Source organism: Prionailurus bengalensis, chromosome A2, assembly GCF_016509475.1.
Source record: "Prionailurus bengalensis isolate Pbe53 chromosome A2, Fcat_Pben_1.1_paternal_pri, whole genome shotgun sequence".
NCBI classification, from domain to species: domain Eukaryota; kingdom Metazoa; phylum Chordata; class Mammalia; order Carnivora; family Felidae; genus Prionailurus; species Prionailurus bengalensis.
In genome coordinates, this window is record NC_057348.1 from 11,816,408 (window position 1) to 11,836,394 (window position 19,987).

At 52.0% G+C, this 19,987-nt stretch overlaps 1 protein-coding gene across 2 annotated transcripts in view; it reads left to right on the plus strand.

Moving 5' to 3' along the window:
* LOC122487039 (cytochrome P450 4F22) overlaps positions 1 to 12,020 on the plus strand; it is a 31,315-nt gene extending 19,295 nt beyond the window's left edge. For both annotated transcript variants that reach the window (XM_043586905.1, XM_043586904.1), the window contains 10 exons: positions 1,180 to 1,233; positions 1,353 to 1,480; positions 1,691 to 1,812; positions 4,580 to 4,847; positions 6,099 to 6,165; positions 6,267 to 6,396; positions 7,864 to 7,997; positions 8,901 to 8,965; positions 9,643 to 9,725; positions 10,115 to 12,020. In XM_043586905.1, coding sequence (XP_043442840.1) covers positions 1,180 to 1,233; positions 1,353 to 1,480; positions 1,691 to 1,812; positions 4,580 to 4,847; positions 6,099 to 6,165; positions 6,267 to 6,396; positions 7,864 to 7,997; positions 8,901 to 8,965; positions 9,643 to 9,725; positions 10,115 to 10,292 — 1,229 coding nt within the window. In that variant the 3' untranslated portion in view covers positions 10,293 to 12,020. The remainder of the gene's footprint in view (positions 1 to 1,179; positions 1,234 to 1,352; positions 1,481 to 1,690; positions 1,813 to 4,579; positions 4,848 to 6,098; positions 6,166 to 6,266; positions 6,397 to 7,863; positions 7,998 to 8,900; positions 8,966 to 9,642; positions 9,726 to 10,114) is intronic.
* The last annotated feature ends 7,967 nt before the right edge of the window (positions 12,021 to 19,987 follow it).

The following is a 19,987-nucleotide window of genomic DNA, read 5'->3' on the forward strand; positions in this document are numbered from 1 at the left end:
CCAAATAGAAGGATGAGTGGACAGATGACTGTGTGCACGATTGGCCAATTCCTAGGTAGTGTGTGTGTAGGTGGCTGAGTCACATCTCAGGTAAAAGTGATATCACTTGAGTTTCAGGTACTTCTTTCCTGGGCCCCTGCCCATTCAGTCACAAATCTGTTCAACCCATAGAAAGGGAGTTAACTCACTCATCCACCCACCCATCCACCCATCCACCCACCCACCCACCCACCCTATCCATCCACCCACCCACCCATCCACCCATCCACCCATCCATCCATCCATCCATCCACCCATCCAACCATCCATTTTTGCATTCTTTCATCCCTTGACTGGTTCATTCACTGAAAATTTATTTAGCACCCATATGTCAGTGATCAACATGGTCCCTCCTCTCCAGGGGCTTGTACCTGGATGGATGCAATCCAGAGGGATGGGTGGAGAAGGGGTGGCATCCAAGCAGAGACTCAAAGGATGAAGGAAGAGTGTTTGAGGCAGAGAAGGCATGTGGTAGAAAGAACACAGAATGTGGCTTTTTCAAGGAGATGAGAATATGCTGTGATGTTCGAACATTGAGCATGTAGGGTATGGAGGACAGAGATGTTTTGAGAGAGGTCTGGACTGGGGTAGATCATTCAGGGCTTTGAAAATGGGCTGAACAGCTGGTGCTGTGGCTAATGGCTCTGAGCGGGAAGGGACATGGTCAGATCTAGCATCTGATAAGACCTCCTGGGACCGGAGTGCAAGGAGGAGGCTACACTGGAGACTGAGAGCACAGGAGGCGTAATTCAGATGGCCTGGATTGGCAGAAAAGAGGGGGTGATTAGGGTGAAGAGGGCCATTCTGGATGGAGAGCTCAGCCTGGGCCAGTATGTGAGGTGTATGTTGAAGGGTGAGATAGGAGAGACACAGGGAGGCTAGATGGGGCAGGGCCTTCAGTGCTAGCCTGAGCTTGAACTTTTTTACAAGGGTGATAGGGAGCCATGGGAGGTATCTGAGTAGGGGAGGCTCATGTTCAGATCAGCATCCTATAAGGGTCTTTCGGGAGCAGGTGTGGAAGATGGACTGGAGAGGTGAGGTGGAGGTCAGAGCTCAGAGAGGAGCCCCAAGGAAGTTAGAAGCAGAGGTCAAGGGTCAGCAGTCTCTTTTGAATTATCATCACCTCTTCTCTCTCCACAGCTGCCATTGCCCCCAAGGATGACCTTTTCTACGGTTTCCTGAAACCTTGGCTGGGTGAGTGTGGGACTGGATGAGCTGGGGCTGGGGCTTCAGGGAAGAGAGGGTGGGGCGTGGGGTTTCTTGTGGTTTCAGAGTAATAGGAGAGGCTCCTAAGGGCAGTCTCCTGCGCCCAGGAGATGGGCTGCTGCTTAGCAAAGGTGAGAAGTGGAGCCGGCACCGCCGCCTGCTGACCCCCGCCTTTCACTTCGACATCCTGAAGCCCTACATGAAGATCTTCAACCAGTGCACTGACATCATGCATGTGAGTCGCGGGGTCTCTTGGGAAGAGGGTGTCCGCGGAGTGGGACTGGTCCAGGCCCCGACTCGTGTGTGAGCCATGGGATGTCAGGACGGTTCACTTCCTTTACCTACAAAATGGGCTTGAGGCCAGCAGGCAGCTGGGGTGCCGTTGTCAGCCCGGCTCAAAGCCTGCGGTCTCTGCTTCGGTTCGCCATGTGTCTCTCTCGCGCAGGCTAAATGGCGGCGCCTGGCGGAGGGCCCAGTGGTCTCCCTTGACATGTTTGAGCACATCAGCCTCATGACCCTGGACAGTCTTCAGAAATGTGTCTTCAGCCACAACAGCAACTGCCAGGAGTGAGTGTGGCCTTCCTGGGGGAAGATAGAGACGGTTGCTGCAGGGCAAGGTGGTGGGAGAAGAAAGGAGACTCTCAGGTGTCGGGCATCGCCGGGCTGTCGGTACTCTGCCACCGACAGGCTGTGTGTTTCTGAAAACTGACATCACCTCTCTGGGCCTGTGTCCTTATCCGAAAAAACGGAATCCCAATTCCACCCCCATAGTCATCTTGTGAGTATTAAGTGAGGTAATGTAAGTTGGTGGTTGGGTATAGAGTAGGTGCTTAATAAGTGCTAGTTTCCCTCATCCTTCCGTGAGGAGTAGTTTGGCTTTTGGAAAGTGTCTCCCCAGGCTACGAGCCTGTTTCCTTTTTTGTGAAACAAGGATGGCAATTCTTTTTTTTTTTAAATTTATTTATTTTGGAAGGGAGAGAGAGAGAGAGGGGAAGAGAGAGAGCAAGCAGGGGAGAGGCAGAGAGAGAGAGAGAGAGAGAGAGAGAGAGAATCCTAAGCAGGCTCCATGCTGTCAGTGCAGAGCCTGATGTGGGGCTTGAACCCACAAACTGCAAGATCATGACCTGAGCAGAAACCAAGAGTCAGACACTTAACCAACTGAGCCACTCAGGCACTCCAGGGATGACAATTCTTGACCCTCTGAGACATGCTTTAAGAATAAAATGATATGGGGCGCCTGGATGGCTCAGTCAGTTAAGCGTCTGACTTTGGCTCAGGTTATGATCTTCAGGTTCATGGGTTCAAGCCCCATGTTGGGCTCCGTGCTGAAAGCTCCGAGCCTGGAGACTGCTTTGGATTCTGTGTCTCCCTCTCTGTCTGCCCCTCCCCCACTCATTCTCTCATTCTCTCTCTCTCTCTTTCTCTCAAAAATAAATAAACATTAAAAAAAGAATAAAATGATGTTGCACTGCCCTGGCACACAGTAGATGTTCAGTAAATATTTGTTGAATGGATGAATAAAATAACCATTGTCCTGGTTCATTCATTCATTCATTCATTCATCAGCTATTTGTTGTGTAGCTACTATGTGCCAGATACTATGCTATCTACTGAGAATATGGTGGTGAGCAACAGACTAAGTCCCAGTTCCTTGGAATTTATAGTCTAAGTGGGGATATAAGGAAGAAGAGACATCATAAATGGCAAGTTTGTAGCACATAGTACGTTCTCAATGATAAGCTGCTGACTTTGTTACTCTGGGCTTTGTAGGGTTATGTTTCAGTTGGGTAAAGTGACAGTGGCTTTAGTGATTAACTAGTTAATTGATTAATTAATCAGTCCAGAAATATTTATTCCAGCCTACTATGTGCTCTTCCTGGACTAGGCACTGTGAATATAATGGTCAACAAAATAGACAAGGTATTGCTCCTTTGGAACTTATATGTTGATGGGAAGAAAAGCAGTTACCGTGCACAAATAAATAAACAAGGAAGTGACAGACTGTGACACGTGTGAAAACAACAAGCATAGTTCAGGACCAAGGACAGCCCCTTGCACACCTGTCCCAGTGATTTCATTTTTTTTCTTTTTTGTTAATTTTTTTAAATGCTTATTTGAGAGAGAGAGAGAGGCAGCATTTTATATTCCTACCAGTAGTATGTGAGGGGTCCAATTTCTCCACACCTCTACAAACACTTGTTATTATCTGTCTTTTTGATTATAGCCATTCCTAGTTGGGGTCAAACAGTATCTCATTGTGGTTTTGATTTGCATTTCTGTAGTGGCTAATGCTGTTAAGCATCTTTTAATGTGCTTATTGGACATTTGTATATCTTCTTTGGAGAAATGTCTATGCATATGTTTTACCCATTTTTTAATTGGATTCTTTGTCTATGAGTGCATTTTAAGAGTTCTTTATATTATTTATTTGTTTATTTATTTATTTATTTATATTTTATTTTATTTTATTTTTTGACAGAGATAGTGACCTGGGGAGGGGCAGGGGGAGAAGGAGAGAGAGAATCTTAAGTAGGCTACACCCTCAGTCCAAAGTCTGATGTGGGGCTTGATCCCATGACCCTGGGATCATGACATGAGCCAAAATCAAGACTCAGACTCTCAACTGACTGAGCCATGCAGGAGCCCCAAGAGTTCTTTATATATTTTAGATACAAGTTTGTGATCATATTTATGAGTTCTCTCACTCTGTGGCTTATAGCCATTTAGTTTTTGTGATGCTACATCTATTTGGAAGTCCTCATCTGTCTTTGGGTCTATGTGTACCTGGATTTTGGTTTTATTCAGATATGATGAGGCCACCCAATCAGGAGATGATTGTTCCTTACAGTTCCCAAGAGGAGGGGACCTACTACACCCCTCAGGGCCACACAGGGAAGCATCGGTGTCAGTCGGGAGAAAGCATGACAGTCTTTTTTGGTGGTTTCCTTGGGAAGGAACAGTATGGCAGTTACACAAGCTTAGGATTCACTCGTTTGAATAATTACAGAGGGCTCTGGAGGATGGGGGCTGTCCCTAGTTGTCCAGTGATTAAGGCCTGGAGATAGTGGCTCGGCCTGATAAACTTCAGCGTATGGGCTCTGGACTGTTTGGTGTGCACATGAAAGGGATACTCTTGGGTGAGTCATTGGCAATCTCTCAGAACTGGCTAGCTCTGGGAGGGGCCGCGTCTCTCTGGGGTCAGCAAGGCCCCAGATGGTGGAGCGTGAAGAGTACAGGAAAATTAGAAAATATTGTCTATATACGGGGCGGGGGGGGGGGTTGCTTACTGGTCCTAGGGAGCAGCTTGTGCTCACGGCCCTTCCTCTCCCGGCAGGAAGATGAGCGATTACATCTCGGCCATCATCGAGCTGAGCGCACTCGTGGTCCAGCGCCAATACCGCGTGCACCACCACATCGACCTCATCTACTACCTCACGGCAGACGGGCGGCGTTTCCGGCAGGCCTGTGACACCGTGCACCGCTTCACCACGGAGGTCATCCAGGAGCGGAGGCGGGCACTGCACCAGCAGGGGGCCGAGGCCTGGCTTAAGGGCAAACAGGGCAAGACCTTGGACTTCATCGATGTGCTGCTCCTGGCCAAGGTGAGGCTGGGCCCCGGCCCCTCGTGAATTGCACCAACTCCATAAAAGGACAAACGTCCCGAATAACACAGATCTAGGAGGCAGGCAGGCACCCTAATACACAAGTAAGACTTACTGTATTCATTTTGCTGGGGCTGCCGTAATGAAGTGCTGTAGACTGGGTGGGCTAAACCTCAGAAGTTAACCTTCTCACAGTTCTGGAGGCTAGAGATCTGAGATCAAGGCACTGACAGGGGTTGGTTTCTTCTGAGGCCTCTCTCCCTGTCTTGTAGATGGCCTCCTTCTCATGTGTATTCACGTTGTCTTCCCTCTGCCTGTGTCTTTGCATAAATGTCCTCTAAATATTGGGCTAGGGCCCACCCTAATGACGTCATCATAATTTAATTACCTCTGGAAAGGCCCTGTCTCCAAATACAGTCACGTTCTGAGGTCCCGGGTGGTGAGGACCTCACCGTATGAATTCTGGAGGGTTGTGGTGGGGGCGGGGACATGATTTTGCTCACCATGCTTAAAAGTTGAAACCCAAGACTTTGAAAAAATATGACACTTGCAGAGATTGCTTCTGTGGGATTTCTTTTCTTTCTTCCTGTTTTTGAGAGAGAGAGAGAGAGCAAGTGAGTGAGGGGCAGAGAGAGAGAGAGAGAGAATCCCACAAGGGGCAGAGAGAGAGAGAGAGAGAGACAGAAGCCAGGCTCACCGGAAGAGGGGATTGAGCTCACCCAAAGCAGGGCTTGAGCTCCCCTGATGTGGGACTCATGAACTCACGAACTGTGAGATCATGCATGACCTGAGCCAAAGCCAGATGCTTAACCACTGAGCCACCAAGGCTCCCCCTTCTGTGGAATTTCTGAGCAGCACTTGGATTCTGGATTCAGGCAGTTCTGGGTTCCAGTTCTGGCCCTGCTGCTTAGCGGATGCTGGACCTTAGTCACCTGACTCGTCCCTCTGAGCCTCAGTTTCCTCATTTACGACATGATGGTCATGAGACCTGATCACAGGTCATGGTTGGGCCTCCATCCAGCAGGATGCTTGCTGCAACCAGCTGCTCAAGGGATACAAACTCCCTTCTTCCCCTCACCTTTGACTCTCCCTCCCACTTTCCATCTTTCTTAGACAAGCCACGTACCTCTGTCTGCCTGGCATTCTTCCCCCCGCAGCTTGGCTTGAGAGAGGGGGGAGTATCTTGACTTCAGCCCTAGGAGGTGGAGGGTGGGATGAAGCGGGCTAAGGATCCTCTCCTGTTCGTTCCAGGATGAAGACGGGAAGGAACTGTCAGATGAGGACATCCGAGCTGAGGCAGACACCTTTATGTTTGAAGGTGAGGATGTGGAGGGAGGCGAGGAGGGGGCCCCGTTGTCAGAAGACCGTGTCTCCGCTGTCCTCAGGCAGCCTCCACGTGAGCTCCTCACCTGCCTACAGGTCATGACACAACATCCAGTGGCCTGTCATGGGTGCTGTTCAACTTGGCCAAGTATCCAGAGTACCAGGAGAAGTGCCGGGAAGAGATCCGGGAGGTCATGCAAGGCCGGGAGCTGGAGGAGCTGGAGTGGTCTGTTTGGGGTCAGGGGGATGGTGGGGGGCCGGTTGAGTCTAGAGCTTGCGTATTTGTTTCTTGCTCTGGTCTGCACATATTTCTTGCTCTCGCTATTGCAGGGTGCCGTTCAGTTGAGTGGGGTGGCTTCCAAATGGAGGTGTGGGTTCAGGTCTGTTTCACACGTCTCCTCATTCTCCTTGAACCAGCAGCTACCTGGGGCGTGTTCCTCTCAAGGCAGATTCCAGAAGCTCGAAGAGCCACAGTCTAAAACCTCTGCCTGCACTGGAACATTCCATTTCACTAAAGCAAGTCACACGGCCAAGCCCACCATGAATGGGGCAGGACATACATTCTACCCACCTGAGCAGAAGGCACTGCAGAATCACATGCAAAGGGCAAGGGGTGTATAATTCAGACATGTGCCGTGTAGAGCTGATTTTTGGGTGACTCAAAGAAAACACAGCATTAAATAGCATCAAACAGCGAGAAAGCTCTTTTCTGTTTAGTGTCAACCTTTTATTTATTTATTTTCTAAAGTTTATTTATTTTGGGGTGGGGGGGGAGCAGACGTGGGGGAGGGGCAGAGAGAGAAGAGGGAGAATCCCAAGCAGGCTCCGTGCTGACAGTGCGGGGCTCGAACTCACAAACTGAACCATGAGATCATGACCTGAGCTGAAGACAGACGCTTAACTGATTGAGCCACCCAGGTGCCCCTGCGTCAACCTTTTAGATTTCGACGTCAGGGAGACATTCTCAGTCGGGTGCTGTTGTATTCTTCAACTCCTTGCTAATCTGCCTTTTTGATGAAGGGAAAAGATGGCTCAGGTTCTGAGGACTGGGCAGGAGATGATGTCTCGCCAGAATTTAATAACTCTTCTGTTTTCCCAGTGGTGTTTACCTTATGGGTACTTTTATGCCAGGCATGCCGTTTGCCCTTTACAGGAGTGACGTGAAGTTTCTTTGAAAGAGAAAGAAAACGATCTAGATCATGGACCAAGGGCTATAATTAACCCACTTTTGGGCCCTGGAGTCCAACAGAAAGAAGTTAATAATAGCAGAAGGAGAGAATGGACAGGTTTTTAAATACTGAAATTGATCCACACAGGCTGGTGAATTTCTGATGCCCGGGCGCGCCACCCCCCCCCCCCCCCCCCCGCCTGTCCTGGCACCTCTCCCGGCTATCCCCTGGCTGCCACGTAATCCATCAGTTAAAGGGTTAATGCTGGGCATGCAGAAGCCTGCTGGTGCTGCTCGGGTTGCTTGGGGGCATGCTGAGGGGTAGTGATGTGTGCATGGCATAAATGCAAAAACCGGAAGCTGGGGCAAGTCTGAGATCCTGGACTGGTTTCCTGCGTGGTTGCTCCTGAGCGCGCGCGTGTGTGTGTGTGTGTGTGTGTCTGTGTGTGTGTTTGGGGTGGGGGAAGGGGTGTTGCTGTGCCCTGACTCCAAGCCACTGACCATCCCACGTTCCGTGTTCCCCAGGGACGACCTGACCCAGCTGCCTTTCACCACTATGTGCATCAAGGAGAGCCTACGCCAGTTCCCACCCGTGACCCTGGTCTCCCGCCGCTGCACGGAGGACATCAAGCTTCCAGATGGGCGCGTCATCCCCAAAGGTGCCCATTGTGTGCTGCCAGCTGCCAGGCCGCTCTAGTGCCCATGGGAGCATGGTCAAACCTGCCCCAGGTGCACCCTCCCTGTGGATGGGCCATCTCTCTGTGTGGCTGTTGCTTCTGGGGTGAGGGAGGAGAACCCACGTGTAGGGGCTAGACAGAGGTGGGTGAGTCCAGGTGGAAGAGCAAGAGTGGGTGTGGTGGGGTGGGCCCTGTGAGGGTGCAGGTGAGGGAGGGATGGTTTCATTCAGTGGCCAAATATTCGTTGGAGACTAAGCCTGGCTCTGGGTGATGCTGGGGATCTAGAGAGGCCTCATTCCCAGTCCCAGGCCTTGAGTACCACTCAGTCTGAGGAAGACACAGCAGGGCACAGACATTCCCAGTCACGTGGGGTCAGGAATGGCCTAAACGAAGTAACTTTAAAGGGGCTTAAACAGTCCAAAGTAAGGAGTGATGACTTAATATGGGGTGAAATTCAGGGTGGGGGTCTGCTTGGAAGAGGCAGCATGAGAGGTGAGCCTTGAAGGTAGAAAGTGAAAGAGAGAGCATATTTATGGAGCAGAGTTTCAGGGTGCAGGTATTGAAAGGCTGCGAATGCTAGGTTGAGGCACCTGAACTTGATCTTCAGGACAGTAGGGAGCCATGGGAGGTTTTTGAGCTGAGGAGGAACAATGTCAGATCTGTGAGTGACAAAGATCCCTGTGTGGCCAGCATGGCAGCTAGAAAGCAGGTGATGGGGACCTCTTAGGGGGCCAGCAGCAGAATTTTTCAGAGAAGGATGGGCAGGGGAGGGTGGTAGATGGCTCATGGGAACAGCATGACTCTAGGAAGAGCAGGGGAGGAGGAGGACTTCAGGGAAAGTTCCCCTCAGCCCCAGTGGCCCCAATGATGCCACCCTCCCCACAGGAATTATCTGCCTGGTCAGCATCTACGGGACCCACCACAACCCCACAGTGTGGCCTGACTCCAAGGTGAGCGCCTGCCTCAATCCTCTCTTCCCTCAGCTTCTTGCCCCTCAGAAGGGGTGGTCCTGGGCCACTGAGGCCTTCCTATCCTCTTCCCCAGGGACCCAGGTGGCCTGGCTGGATGCACAGCTTGAGTGCCCCTCCCCCCATGTATTCACTCACTGTTTGTTGATTCACTAGGTCCACAAATATTTATTGAACACCTACTGTTTGCCAGCCTCTGTGCTGGGCACAGAGGACCGAGAAATGTACTGTTTTTTTGTTTTGTTTTGTTTTTGTTTTTGTTTTTGTTTTTTTTTTTTTTCCCTCATGGAGCTCACTGTGAAGTTCAGGGGAAGAAAATAAGCAAAAACTATGGTTGTGATACATGCACAAAGGAGATAAAAACTGGAGGGGGTGGGGGGCACTTTAGCTCACATGGTGAAGAAAGGCCTTGGGGAGGAAGAGGTGTTTGAGTTGAGACCTGAGAAGTGCAAAGAGCAGGGGGAAGCCTGTTCCAGGCAGTTGAGACAGGAAGTGCAAAGGCCCTGTGGTTGGAGTCAGGCTGGCATGCTTGAACAACAGAAAAGAGGAGGGTGTGGCTGGATTGTAGTGAGGTTCTCTCCATCCAGCCGAAGGGTCAGGACCAAGCTGGGATAGATGGGCCAACCAGACTCACCCACCCCCTGGCCACTCCTGCCTAGGTGTACAACCCCTATCGCTTTGACCCGGACAACCCACAGCAGCGCTCCCCACTGGCCTATGTGCCCTTCTCCGCAGGACCCAGGTAACTCTTCTGTCTCCCCCAGTTTAAGCCAAGCGTAGGAGGAGCGCCATGGGAGTCGAAGGTCAGGGATGTGCCGATCAGGAGCAGAGATCACCTGCCACCCAGATGTGCTTTCTGCCAACCCAGCACCCTTCATGCCTCCAGTGTACTAAGAAACCCCCAAATGAGACTCTGTGATAGCATCCCTGGGTGTTGAGCGCCTACTGTGTGGCAGGCCCTGAGTTCTGGGCTCATAGGCTCCCAGCGACTCTAGGATGCCATTGCTCCCGTTTTACAGATGAGGGAACTGAGACCCAGAGCGGGAGGTCGGTCATTTACCCAGGGACTCCCCCCTTCCCGGGTCACACAGCGGCTGCACCTGAGCCCCTCCCCCCTCCCCCTTCCTCTAGAAACTGCATCGGACAGAGCTTTGCCATGGCCGAGATGCGCGTGGCCGTGGCGCTGACGCTGTTGCGTTTCCGCCTGAGTGTGGACCGAACGCGCAAGGTGCGGCGGAAGCCTGAGCTCATCTTGCGCACGGAGAACGGCATCTGGCTCAACGTGGAGCCACTGCCTCCGCGGGCCTGATCGCTGGCGCTTCCCTGCGGATCCCGGGGGGCCCAGGCCCTGCCCAAAGAGGCCCAGGCCCCGCCCCCGAGGGACCAGACCCCGCCCCCAGGGCCCTGAGGGCAGAGACCACGCCCCTCGAAGACCCGGTTGGGCTCCTGGAAGACCAGGCTCCTCCACTGAGCAGTATGAAGGTGCAGGCCACGCCCCTCATGTCAAGGCTCCGCCTCCTGACGGTCTGGTCCTCCCCCTTGAGGTCCAGGTCAGGTCCCCTGAGTGCCTGCTTTCCTGCTTGAGGGACCAGGCTCAGCCGCATCTCTTCGGGCCCAGACCCACCCCCAGGATCCAGAGCACTCGGGCCTTCAGGCCCCACCCACCCAACCATCTGAGGACCCTAGACCTGACACCTAAGGCCTCTGGGATTCAGGACCTGTCCCCCGTGGATCCCGGCTGGCTTTTAAGTTGAGGACTTGAGAGCTGGAGCCTGAAGTAAGAGCCCTGGACCTGGACGTCAGCTTCTTGAGGTCCCCAGCTCATGTGGGCGAACTCCTCTGGCATCAGGCTGCATCCCAGGGCTCAGGGTGTGTGCTTCTGTTGATGTTTTGTAAATCCAGACCTTCCCTGGAAAGCCTCTTCCTTCCTCCTTTGCTGAAAGGCCCTTTGCTGAGTGTTCTTATTTTTGTAGAATAAAAGCGAGGGATGCAGACACCCCCCCCCACCGTCTACTCCCTAGCTCAGCCAGACACTTCCCTTGGGCTCCAGGAAGGAAATGAAGGTGCCTGGACAGCTGGGAGGCAACTGAGGGAAGCTATGGGCTAGGAGGCTGGGAAGCCATTTGTCCTCGGACATGAACTCAGGCTTTTGGGGACAGTTTGTGCATTCATTTATCTCATCAACAGACCACATATTAATTAAGTGTTTGTTGGCACTGGGCCCGGAGCACAGCCGGGCCCAATTCCTGCCATCGGGAGAACAGGAGACAGATGTTGAACAAATAATTCCACACGTAAATTTATTTACAATCCGTGACAAGTGCTCCAAAAGAGAGGCCCTTGTTGCTCTGTGACACAACAGGGGGCTGGCTCAGGGAGAGCTTCTCTGATGCTGAAGTGAGGGTACAAGTTGAGTGGTGACAAGGAGAGAAGAGCATGTCAGGTGGGAGGGACAGCATCTGCAGATGTCCCCAGGTAAGGGAGAACATGGTGTGCCCGAGGAGCACCACTCCAGAGAGGCTGGATCCAGAGGAAGGGTGCAGACTGGAGGAAAGTCGGGCAGGGGCCAACTGCCCAGGAACTGCGGGCTACATCTCAGTTCAAGCCTTATGCTGAAGGCAATAGGGAGCTATAGAAGGTGTGTGAGCAGGAGCATGACAGGATCTGGTCAGATATGAGCTGGCAGGACGGTGGCTTGGAAGGGGGGAACACTGGGGAATGGAAACCTGGGGAAGAGGGAGACTGAGGTCCAGGCAGGACAGGAGGGGGGACTACCTAGCCACAGGAGCTGTGGTGAGGGAGGAGTTAAGGGTGATTTCCAAGTCTTTGGCTGGGGGAACAGGTGATGGTGTAGTCCCTGAAATGATAAAGAAGATGGGGCAGTGACAAGGTCTACAGTAACCATATTAACTCATCAAATATTTATTGAGCATCTGCTGTAAGCCAGGTGGTATTTGAGCCCTTACATAATTGACCTTTGTTGGGTGTGGGGGGAGGTTAACATGACGAATAATAAATGAGCAAATAAGTAAATTCATACAGGGCCTTGGAGGATTTTTACTTCTATTGTGACAGAAATGGGGAGCCATGGGAGGGTTCTGAGCAGAGCGACAGATTTGTCATTTGGTCTTTTTTTTTTTTATTTAAAAAATTTTTTTTAAACGTTTTATTTATTTTTGAGACAGAGACAGAGCATGAACGGGGGAGGGGCAGAGAGAGAGGGAGACACAGAATCGGAAGCAGGCTCCAGGCTCTGAGCCATCAGCCCAGAGCCCGACGCGGGGCTCGAACTCACGGACTGCGAGATCGTGACCTGAGCTGAAGTCGGACGCTCAACCGACTGAGCCACCCAGGCGCCCCAGTCACTTGGTCTTTATAGTATTCTTTTAGCTGCTGTGTGGGAAGGCAAGGGTGGGACTAGGGAGACCAGATGGGGTGACTACATTGGCCCATGTGGGAGAGAAGCGATAAGTGCTATGGAAAAATTGAGCTGGGTCAGTGCGTGTTATTTCTGTGGGTGTTCAGTAATGCTAGTGGGGCAGGGGGAGAGGTTGTAAGATGGTCAGTGAAGCCCTCACCAAGAAGGGGTCATTTCAACAAAGACTTTAGGTAGGAGAGGGCAGGAGCCATGTGGATATTTTGGGGAAGAGTTTTTGAGGCGGAGAGAACGTATAGTGCAAAGGTCCTGAGGTAGGAACAAGCTTGGGGTGTTTAGGGGGCATTGAAGAGACTAGTGTGGCTGGAGGAGGAACACGGAAGGGAATGAGGTCAGGGAGGGGATAGGAGCAGGTCCCACAGGGCCTTGGGGTCCACTGACTTTTTCTATGACAGAGATAGGGAGGCATGGAGGGCTCTGGACAGAGGAGGGACAAGATTTGTTATTATAGTCTTTGGCTGCCATGTTGAATAGAGACTGTGTGAGGCAAGGATGGGACTAGGGAGATCAGATGGGGTGACCAGATTTGTCCAGGTGAGAGATGACAGTGTCTCCAAGCAAGCTGTGGGCTGTAGAGTGAAGACAGGTGCTTGGATTCTGATTGGGACCGACTGCTTTACGAAGTTAGTGCTGGCAGATTTGCTAATACCTTGAACGAAGGATTCAGGAGAAAGGGAGGCCCCCAGATGTGGGTCTGAACACCTGGGAAGACAGACGTGCCACCTCGAGATGGAGAATGCTTAACAGAGTAAGGTTTTTCTGCAGGGGGGGGGGCGGGGTGTGAGGGCTGAGATCAGCATGTCAGTTGGGGCCAGGAGGAGTTGGAGATGTCAAGTGGGCAGTCGGATAGGCTGGTCTTGAACTCGGGAGGGAGTTCTGGGCTGGTGATACATACATCTGGGAAACCTCAGCACTTAGATGGTGTTTCAAAAGCCCCAAGACTGGTGAGATCCCCCTCTGTGTGTGTGCGTGTGCTCATGGAGGGGAGACCAACCCCCCAGGGGTCTCCAGAGTTGATATAACAATAATGACATTTAAAGTTGAGTGCTTCCTCCGTGCCCTTCCCAAATATTGACACTTAATTCTCAGGGGGTACTATTAACTGTCTCATTTAGTGGAAGTGGAAACGGACTTCCCCAGAGTGAGATGGTTCACCCAAGGTCCCACGACCATGTCCTCATGTCGTGGCCTCAACGGGGTGGCTTACCCCTGAGGCTTCTCGTGCGGGTCTGGGTCCCTAGCCTCGCTTTGCCTATAAGGGGGGTAGCGGCAGGCGTGGGTGGAGCGGGGTGGGGCTGGGGGTCGTGGAGATGAGTCGAAGCTGGGCGGTGGGATGCTGGAGGCGACGTGTGTCCTGGGGTGCCCCCGGGTGGCGAGTGCTGGGATTGTCGGCCAGAATCCCCAGTTGGAGGCCACTCTCCTCCGGCAAAAAAAGCTTGCTCTTGGGAGACGACCTATGTGGGTTTAAAACCCGGCTGTACCCCTTTCCTAGCGGTGGCCTTGGGCACCTGACTGCTCCTTTCTGGCACCTCGGTTCTCCTTTGCCGTGTGGATTTTTCATCATGCTTTTCATGCATATTGACTTCCCGCTAAGGTCGATGGTGGTGACTGAATGAGGGAGGGAGGAGGGGAGGCATGGGGCCCGTAGGTCTCCGGGACCTGCTGCATCAGAGCGATTCTCCAAACACGCCCAGGCCCGGCCGGTCACTGGTCGCTGTCTCCTTCCTCTCCTGAGTGTGTCGGAGGCTCCCTCTGCTGGACGGCTCGGGGACAACAAACTTTAAGGCGTCTCGTCTCCTCCGTTAGTTCAGAGTGTGTATGAGCGTGTGTGCACGAGCGTGTGTGCACGCGTGCTTGTGCGTGGGACGTGTATGTTTGGATATGTGCATATGTGTGCACGTAGGTGTGTGGATGTGTGCACGCGAGTGTGTGTACGCGTGCAAGCGTGGGTGCGTTGTATGTGTGAGATTGTGTGCGTGCATGCACGTGTGCGTTTGAGAACACGTGTGTGTGTGTGTGTGTGTGTGTGTGTGACTGTGTGGGGGAGTATTGGGAAGAGAGGAGGGAGAACCCCACTCACCAGTTACATTGTCCACATCAGGCAACTTTCCAAACCCCCCTGGGTTCAGCTGTTGCAGCCGGCAGAACATTCTGGAGAAATAATGCCCTTGGCAGTGGCCCTGAGTAACGACTAGTGGGTGCCTGTTCTCGCCATCTCCCCGAGGTCCCCGGAGGGACTGAATCCCAGGTGCCCCGAGTGGGAACTTCCTCGATAAAGCCCCCTTTCCTGGCTGCCCTCATCTCACTCTGCCTCACTGCCCTACTGGCAGTTAAATTCTTGTCTCAGAATACAGCTTCTGTGCTGGAATCCTCACATTAGAGTCCACAGGTCGCTCCTCCAACCCCCACGAGTCTATTATTATGCCGTTCTTACCAAGATGGAACCTGAGGCTCAGAGAGGGCAAGTCACTTGCCTAAGGTCACACAGCTGGAGAATGGCAAAAGTGGGCTTTGACCATGGCCACCTGACCCTGGCACTTGCTGTCCCCTGAGAACTTCCTGCTTGATAAGGACTAAGGGAATGAAGTGGGGGACTGGGTGGTATTCACAACCAGTAAGGTCCCTGATATGTGTCCCAGAGACACCCAAGGCTCCTGGCTGATGGTCATGCCCTTGATCTGTCATAAAATAAGAGGAATAACAGCAAACACATACTTGGTACTTGTGAGTCAGGCAGTGTTGTAAGTAGTTTATTCATTTATCACCTCTCTCTCCAAGTATTACATTGGCTTGAGGTAAAAAAAAAAATGCAGTTGTAGAAACTTAATTATGCTTTTGTTTATGCAAACATAGAAATTTAAAAAGGAAATTCTTCCACTGCGGCTTCCACTCCCTACCCCCAGACCAGCAGTTTGGCGTGAATTTTTTTTTTTTAGTATGAAAAAAATTGCAAATGTGAACATTTTCCAATGTACATACATTTTTGTACACATAACCATTTTAAAAATGTCTTCTTTAAAAAATATTTATTGAGAGACAGAGAGAGAACGATCAGTGGAGGGGCAGAGAGAGAGGGAGAGAGAGAATCGTAAGCACTCTCTGCACTGTCAATGCACAACCCGATGTGGGGTTTGAACTCACGAACTGTGAGATCATGACCTGAGCCGAAATCAAGAGGCGGATGCTTAACCGACTGAACCACCCAGGTGCCCCAAATCCACCATTCTATTTTTTTTATTTATTAAAAAAAGTTTTTTTTTTAACCATTTATTTTTGAGAGAGAGACAGAGTAAGAGAGAGGGAGACACAGAATCCGAAGCTCTGGGCTCTGAGCTGTCAGCACACAGCCCGACACAGGGCTTGAACTCCTGGACTGTGAGATCACGACCTGAGCCAAAGTTGATGCTTAACTGACTGAATCGCCCAGGCGACCCTTGGGCTTCCTCTTAACATGGCAGCTGAATCCTGGAGGGTGTATTCCAAGGCAGCTGGCAGTCTTCTCACGACCTAGACTCGTAAGTCCCCAGAGTCACTGAGGACAGCTCAGGTTCAAGGTGAAGGGAATTCTTTATCTCTGTCAGTCGGTGTTCTCCAGAGAAACAGGATAGCATCCGTCTGTCTATTGAGAGAGATTTATCTTAAGGCATTGGCTCGTGAGACTAGGGGGCTGGCGAGCGTGAAGTCTGTGGGGCGGTGGCTGAAAACTCGGGTAGGGATCGGTGCTGCAGCTCAAGGAAGAATTTCTTTTCTCAATTTTTGCTCCTGAGGCCTTGCGGCTGACTGCACAAAGCCCATTTGCATTGGAGTGCTGTAACTGACTCCTTGAAGTCAGCTGATCGTAGGTATTAACTCTATCTACGAAACACCTTCACAGAAACACCTAGTAAATGTTTAGGTAGATAGCTGGGTACGGGGGCCTAGTGTACCAGACACGAAAAATTGATCATCGCAGCCTCTCAAGGAAGGGGTAGCACAGCCTTTGCTGACATCTGTGATCTGTGATCTACCACGTGGGGAGGAGAGGGGGAAAGGGTCTCTCTTTTGGGGGGGGGAGGGAGAGAGAGAGGGCACAAATGAGCGAGGGGCAGAGAGAGAGAATCCTAGGAGGGGCAGAGAGAGAGAGAAAGAGAAAGGGAGAGAGAAACAGAGAGAGAGAGAGAGAGAGAGAGACGGAGCTCAGCGGAAGCGAGGCTCGTGCTCACCTGATGTGGGACTCGAACTCATGAACCGTGAAATCTGACCTGAGCCCAAGATGCTTAACGACGGAGCCACCCAGACGCCCAGCAAATGTCTCTTTTTATGACATTACACTGCTCCAGGGTCCCTTCTCCAAGTCTCTCTTCTGTGGCTTGGGGTGTTGGTGGTGGCTAGGCTAGTTTTTGTGAGCAATCATCACCCAATAATCAGAGAGGGAGACAGAGAGAGAAGAAAGTGGGGAGAGGAGGAGGAGGGAGGAGGGAGGGGAGAGGTGGAGGCGGAAGGGAGAGGGGGAGGAGGGAGAAGAGAGAGCAGGGGGGAGGAGGGGGAGGATATCAGTGCATTCAATGCCCACGACAATACCCTCGTGGTTGTTCCTGGCTGGTGTGTGCGCTCTGAGCTTTTCCTGAGTTTTCCTCTAAGGCTTTCTGCCTCCCAGGCCACTTCTGCCGCCTGGACTGGGAATCAGGCTGCTCTGCCAGCTGGTCCTGCCCTCAGCATGGCTTCAGAACCCTGTGGGTTTCAAGTTCTCAATTACATGGAGTAAAACCTCAACGCCGCCGGCTTCTGGGCTCATTTCCCCAACCATCGCGGGGCTCCAGCTGAGCTGCTCTTTGCTGCCGCCACCACCCCATCGCAGGAGCCCCTCCAGCCCTGAGTGTCTCTGCACGTCCGAGGATGGGAGCAAGAATGGGCATGTGTAAGGAAGACAAGTGTGTGCCCCACCCTGTGCTGGGCCTTTGCAGCTCTGGCACAGCTTCAGGGAGTGGTTCTCATGCACGGACTGCGCCTCCCCACCATCCAGGTTTCTGCTCAAAGGTCACCTCCACAGGGCAGCCCTCCCTGATTGCCGTGTCTGAATAGCCCCCTTGGTCACTTGCTAGCATGTCTCACTCTGTTAATTTCCTTCATTGCCACCACCATCTGACTTGGTCTTGTTTCCCGTTGGCTTCCCCCGTCAGACATGAGCATCATGACCCAGAGACCCCATCTGTCTTGTTCATCCCAGGTCCTGGGTCCTAGCACTGTGCCTGGTACAGAGTAAATGCCCAAGTACAGTTTGTGGTTCAAGAATGAACTGCCTGGGAGGTATAAGCCCACCTCTCTGTTTTAGCAAGGAGGGCATGAGGCTCAGAGAAGACAAGTGACTTGCTCCAGGTCACACAGCCAGTGAGGAGCAGGGCTGGGATCTGAACTCTGTTGGGCTGAATCCAAAACCTGTTCCTTCCCAAAGGCCAAGGAAAGGAAAAGAGAGACTCTAGCCACCAAGCAGCCTCCATTCTTGCTGTAGAGAGACCCCAGGCTGACTCCTGGGAGAGGTGTCTTCATGGGGTCACAAAAGAAAAACTGCTCATCTCTTTTGTGCACCAACTATGTGCCCCCCGCTGCACCAAATCCTTTTAGTATTTTGGTGATAACAGTTATAGCAGCTCAGGGAGGGAGAAATTATTTGAGACAAGTAGCAAGTTAGAAGGGTAAAGACTCCAATTCCACTTTCTCCAATTCCACTGTGATGTGTGGAATCTTCTGGAACTTTTTCGCTGCACATGCAAACATGCGTGCACACACACACACTCATAATTTTATATGTAGACAGGGACATTACTCACATATCACTCAGAGTTGTACTTTCTCCTATCCTCTCGGCCTGTTTCTGATAGAATGCTTGCAGTGCTCTGTGAGGTTTTATCAAGCCCATTTTACAGATGTGAAGACTGAGGCTCAGAGGGGTGACGGGCCGCACCTGAGCCTGGCGACTCACAGTGACTGCCAGCGCTGGTCAGACACACACTTGTCCACTGCCTGACTCTGGGTGCGGGTGGAAGGACCAGCCAGCCTCTGCCTTTCTGCGTGTGGCTCCCCTCCCTCCAACGCTGGCTGGGGGCCATTCCATAAGCCAGGCTTGTGTCATTTGGCAGCTGAGACATTCCTTGTTGGATGAGAAACCGCTGGGGACACTCCAACCACCTCTGACTCAGAGCAGAAAGTCCCACTTGAGGCTTCCTGCCTCCCACACTGGGTCTCTTGATTCCTTTCTGCTTCCTGTCACCCGATCCAGGATGTGAGGAGTCCTGGATGGATGGACCCTGTCCTTCCACGACCACAGAGGCCTGTTGGGCTTTGAGTCCTTGGATGCAGTGGAGCAGTCTTCAATACCTGCTTCTGGACTGAATATTGGAACAAATTTTGCCACCTTGGCTGGCTCCTTGAAGGGCGTTGTCGACTGCAATCACAGTGTGGGTGTCGATGGAATAAAGCCATACTCACTTGTGCCCACTGCTGGGCATATTACACCATGACTGTGGGGCCCTTTCAACAACACTTCCCACTCCCTCTCTTCATTCAGGACCCGCTCAAAGGTCACCTCCCCCTGGAAGCCCTCATGTCACAATCACTGTCTGATACATTCTTGATCATTTGTTCAGTCGAACAAGATATGAACTGTCTCCCTACTAGATATGAACCCTTTGACAGCAGGGATGACGTCTGCCCTGCTCACTGCTGCATCCCTAGCATCTAGAATAGTGCCTGGCACACAGTAGGTGCTCAATAGACACACAGTAAGCAAGGAGATTTTCCTCCTTGCTTGATGAATGAAAAAACCGAGGGACAGACTGGCTAAGTTTCCTAGGAGGTACATTACTGAGCCTGACTTGGGTCTCTTACAGCAGTGCGTCTCAAACTTTGACGTGCACGGGGTGAAAACATGAATTCTGATTCAGCTGGTATCCCCATGATCTATTGCTGTATAACAAACAGTCCCCCAAACTTGGTGGCTTAAAGCAAGGACCACTTCATCTTTTCTTGTGACGTTGCATGGTGACCGGGCTCAGCCAGCTGGTTCCGCACCGTCCTCTGGGCCTGAGCTCATCTGGAGGCCCACCTGGGCTGGAATGTCCAAATGGCTCCTTCCTGTAGCTGGCAGTTGTTGCTAGCAGTTTGCTGGGAAATTAGCTGGGGCTGTCGATCGGAGGTGCCTAAGAGTGGGGTCCTTCCATGTGGATTGGGCTTCTTTGCAGCATGGCAGCCTGGTTCTGAGGGGATGCATTCTAAGAGCAAACGTCAGTGTGGGCTGCTGGCCCTGTTTCTGGCCCATAACTGGCAGGGCCCAGCCTCTCCCACACGCTACTTGTTAAGTAGTCCCAGGCCAGGCGAGATTCAAGGAGACGGGACCTAAATCCCTCCCCTTACTGGGGACGATAGCAAAGCAATTACAGCCATGTCATTGTGGGTCTGGGTTCGAGCCTGAGATCCTGCAGGGGTCCAAGATGCTGCTGGTAATGCCAATACTGAGGGTCTAAGGACTTACATTCTGACTGGTCAGTTCTTAGAGCTCATGGCTACGAAAGTCCCTTTCTTCCCTGAGTAGT